This window comes from Quercus robur, chromosome 4 (assembly GCF_932294415.1).
Source record: "Quercus robur chromosome 4, dhQueRobu3.1, whole genome shotgun sequence".
Lineage (NCBI taxonomy): Eukaryota > Viridiplantae > Streptophyta > Magnoliopsida > Fagales > Fagaceae > Quercus > Quercus robur.
Genome location: NC_065537.1, coordinates 72,107,814 through 72,112,797, shown reverse-complemented (window position 1 = coordinate 72,112,797; position 4,984 = coordinate 72,107,814). Strand labels below are relative to the sequence as shown.

The 4,984-nt window shown below is 39.4% G+C and overlaps 1 protein-coding gene across 1 annotated transcript; it reads right to left on the bottom strand.

The window, feature by feature from the left end:
* Nucleotides 1-2,966: 2,966 nt before the first annotated feature.
* LOC126722536 (uncharacterized) lies at nt 2,967-3,485 on the bottom strand. Its single transcript, XM_050425689.1, has one exon. The coding sequence runs from the start codon at nt 3,483-3,485 to the stop codon at nt 2,967-2,969; it is 519 nt and encodes a 172-aa protein (XP_050281646.1).
* Nucleotides 3,486-4,984: the final 1,499 nt, after the last annotated feature.

The following is a 4,984-nucleotide window of genomic DNA, read 5'->3' as shown; positions in this document are numbered from 1 at the left end:
TGTCCAATTTAATTGCCATTTGCCCTTTCTTTCCTGTTCTTTTATTCCTCATCCTATGAAACACCTCAAAAGCTAAAGTGGTATTATCAGTAATCAACCAATTAGGAACAAAAGCACTTTGTGATTTTGATATTACATTTGGCAGATTAAGTTTTAATCGGTTCACTAAAACTTTAGAGACAATTCCGGATACAACATCTCCTAGGCTAATGGGGCGATAGTCAAATACATTTTTAGGTTCATTTATCTTTGGTATGAGGACAATATGGGTATAGTTCATTTTATGCAAAAAGTGACCAGAATGTAACCCTTATATGATAGCATTAGTAACATCATTCCCTACTATTTGCCAATATTTTTGGAAGAAGAAAGGGGACATACCATCAGGTTTAGGAGATTTGGAAGGATGCATACTGAATATATAACGCCCTTTTATTCCTTCAGTGTGTAGGGTTGTAGAAGTGCTTGGTTCGTATCTGGGGTTACCACCCTATCCACCACCTCCACTACTGATTCCAAGATGTTCTGAACAAATTCTGAAAATTGGACTCCACCACCCTTGCTATGTCATATTTAGATGTAACCCACCAGCCATTCTCATCCAAAAAACCATGGATGTGATTTTTCCTTCTTCGTTGACTTGCTCTTTGATGGAAGTATTTAGTATTTTTATCCCCTACAGTAGCCAAATAGACTTGGACCTCTGCCTCCAAAATAATTCTTCTTGGAATAATAAGGAATTTATATCACTCCTCACCTTTTGTATCACCTCCCAATTTTCGGCTCTATTCATTGAAGTCAAAACTTCCAATTCTTTATATTTTTCATCAATATTTGTTTTTGAGTTACCCAAGGTTCTACTCCACTCCACTAAAGCCCCACGACATTTTTTTATTTTCTCAAACAGCTTGTACATTGGGCTACCCGTGGGATTCCATCCATTCCACACTTCATGTATAATGTTGGCACATGCAGGGTGTGATGCCCATTGTTCCTCAAATTGGTGTGGCTTTTTCCTTTGTCTAGCAACCCGTGGGTCTCCCCCAGTGGTAAGTAGAATGGGATCGTGGTCAAAGTATGCTGCTTGGAGATGGTGCACCTTGCTATGAAGAAATAAATCTCGCCATTCAATATTTGCACATGCCCAATCCAACCTCTCTTGAACAAACTCATTACCAGGCCTTCCATTCCTCCAAGTGAATATATTCTCATTGAAACCGAGATCAATCAGCCCACAATGTAGTAATGCACTCCGGAACTCCTCCATTCGTTGAAGAGACCGAGGTACTTGCTCTTGCTTTTCATCCGATGATAGTATTTCATTGTAATCCCCCAAGCACAACCAAGGCAGAGAGTCTCTTTAATGGAGGTGCCTCAAGTACTCCTAAGACTCATGTTTTTGAGTTACCCAAGGTTCTACTCCACTCCACTAAAGCCCCATGACATTTTTTTTTTTTTTTTAATTTTCTCAAACAGCTTGTACATGGGGCTACCCATGGGATTCCATCCATTCCACACTTCATGTATAATGTTGGCACATGCAGGGTGTGATGCCCATTGTTCCTCAAATCGGCGTAGCTTTTTCCTTTATCTAGCAACCTCTGGGTCTCCCTTAGTGGTAAGTAGAATGGGATCTTGGTCAAAGTATGCTGCTTGGAGATGGTGCACCTTGCTATGAGGAAATAAATCTCGCCATTCAATATTTGCCCATGCTCGATCCAACCTCTCTTGAACAAACTCATTACCAGGCCTTCCATTCCTCCAAGTGAAAATATTCCCATTGAAACCGAGATCAATCAGCCCACAATGTAGTAATGCACTTCGGAACTGCTCCATTCATCGAAGAGACCGAGGTACTTGCTCTTGCTTTTCATTCGATGATAGTATTTTATTGTAATCCCCCAAGCACAACCAAGGCAGAGTGTCTCTTTAATGGAGGTGCCTCAAGTACTCCCAAGACTCATGTTTCCGATGCTCTTCCGGTCTCCCATAAAATCCGGTTAATCTCTATGGTGAAGAGCTACCATTCATTATATGAGTGTCTATATGATTTTGAGAATATCTTTGCACATGCTATATGATTTTGAGAATATCTTTGCACATGTAGGTTGACCCTTGCTTTCCATAACATTGCCAAGCCACCCCTTGACGGACACATGGAACTGCTAACATGGAATCATAGTGTAATTCCACCTGAATATTCCTCATCTCGTCCATGGCTTGTTTTGTCTCCATGAGAAACAAAAAGTTGGGAGCTTTTTCCCTCACCAAGTGAGAGAGGACAGTGCCTGCACAGAGGTTCCCAAGGTCCCGGCAGTTCCAGCTTAAGATGATTATTGTGCTTGGCGAGGCTGATCAATAGCCTCCACCGTTGTGCTTTTTGGATTTTTGATTTGTATCTTGGGTCGCTTGCTGCTGCCTTCATCTTCACTCTCATGTCCATGTTTCTTTCCCATAATTCCATTGGTTTTTCTATGTCTTTGCTGCCCATGTGATCCCTGTTAATTCTATTCCACTTAGGGACTTTTGCTCTAATAGCTTTAGTGCCCTCATGTGACCCACCACACATGCCACTACTATCTATGGTTTCAATGTCCGTGTGTTTCAAATTGCTCATATTTAATGGGCACATTGACAAAATTCCCTGCATTGAATCTGTGATTATTTTCTTGCTCCATATATGTTGTGCGTTTAATACCCTCCATTAAATCCAGATTTTCCTCCTCCAACACGTCAGTTTCATGCATTGAAGGAGATAGATTTTGGTTACCTGAAATAATTGGTGCCTGATGGTCCGTTACTCCTCCATTAATGCCACAATTTTCGGGATTTTCAATTGGCAGCGGTTCCTCCACCACGTTGGCCCTGGTCAGTGACCGTTCACCTGTCTCCGTCACTTGCCGCCACATTGGACTTGGTTGTTTTTGTCCTGGTGATTGCTTCGGCTTCCAAAAGCCTGCTCTTAACTAGTCTCCATACGGGCTTTCCTCTCCCTCCCTTCCATTTGCGTCGATGCATGCTTTAGCTTCATGGCCGAGCAATCCACACCGGAAGCAAAGTCCAACAAGGCATTCATATTGAAAGGCCACCCAAACCTTATCACCCTCCGGGCTAAGTATAGGAGCCCATCGGCGAATAGGTTTATCCAACGGCATCTCCACTCGAACTCGAAGGAATCTTGCCTGATCAGAGGCAATAGCTTTGCTATCCACGTCAATAACTCTTCCAATCCCTTTACCGATGTCTCTCCCGACCTCCTCTTTTATCAAATCAAAGGGTAAACCCCACACTTGTACCCAAATCGAAACAGTCAAGAACTTTACTGAGAATACCGTCATTCCTTTTTCCCATCTTCGTAGTAACAGGATGTGGTTATCGAAACTCCACGGTCCATTGTTGATCACCCAATTTAGTTGGCTTTCCATTGAGAATTTGAACTGGAATAGCCCATCCCCAACCTCCGTGATTTTTATATCGTTCCCCATTTTCCATGCTGCTCGTAGTAGATTTTTTGCTACTCGAAAGTTGATTGGTTTAGTCGTGTGAAACCTTCAAGTGTTTTTTCTCAATGCTCTGCGCGGACCTTAATCACCTCGCCTACCTCCTCCGTCAAACACACCCTCTGTAATCTTTCTATAAACTCCGAGTCCATACTGCAAGGTATAAAAGTACTTTGAGGAAAAAAACATAGCGTCTAGACAAGCAAAGTCTGCCTACTCTGAGTAGTATACACTTGGGTAGGAAGAAACAAGTCTCACCCAACGTGAGAAAGAAAGTCTCCTATCTAGAGGAGAAGAAAGTCTCTGGCTTCCAGTTTGGTTTAGCGTTTCAAAAAATGTTTCCCCAATGTATTCTAGTTACTCCTATATCAATTGAAAAATCCGATTTAGATCTCCAAATTAACTAGGTAACAAATTAACTAAACAAATTATTTATTTATTCGTGGCTTCCAGTTAGCTTAACTAGTACTATCTCTAATGGTTGAATAAAAGATCCGAGATTCAATCCCTGCTTACACTAAAAATTGATTGATGTCTTGGTTTGATCCATAGGCTGGAACTATCTCAAAATAAATATTTATTTATTTATTCCATATAGATAGTCCAACCACAAATATTATTAATCACCAAATTTAAAGGCAACATCATGTAAAATCAATGCACATGTTTGGTAACGCAATAGAAAACCAATAAATAATCTCATCAATTAATAAGAAAACCAACTGAGATGGGGAGGGCTCCAATTCTATACAAAATCTGCTATAGAAGAAACAATTACGACAGTTTACTTGCAAATTTTCGCTAATGGAGAAGAATTCATTAATTTAGCATCTATGATTCCAATTAGCTTTCCAGGTTTTTTTTTTTTTTTTTTTTTTTTTTTTTTTTTTCAGGTTAAATTTGTAATTTGAGACAATTTTCCAAGTCAAAATTGTAATTTGAGAAAATTTCCCAATAATTGTTTGGAGCATGGCCCATTTAGTTAATATATTCTGCGTAACGCTATTGCCTTTTCCAGTTTTCCATCCTGTCCCGTGTCCTGGAAGCTATGTGCACCTCACCTTTTCCAGTTTTACCACAACAGAGAGAAGACCGTGCTTGGTGTTTTTACTCTTTTTTTTTTTTTTTTTTTTCAATTTCTATATTTTATCTGTCGGAAATTCATTGAATTTTCAAAATCATTTTCTTCATTTGAACAAGAAATTCAATCATTCTAGTGCTGGAAAAAAGACATTGCATGTCACCGCGGGTGGATGATTTTCTCTTCAACAAATTAAAAATGGGCTATGACGCAAGTGTATATGCATTATGCCAAGTTATAATCCAAGGGAATTTTTACAATTTCATCAACTTATATTGTATAATTCAAACTAATTTCATGAATTTTAGCCAAGTAATATGTAATATTCAAGAATAATTTTTGTCAATCTTAACAGTTTTGGCCTTAGGTGTAATTTTTTTAGGATAAATTATAATTTACCCAC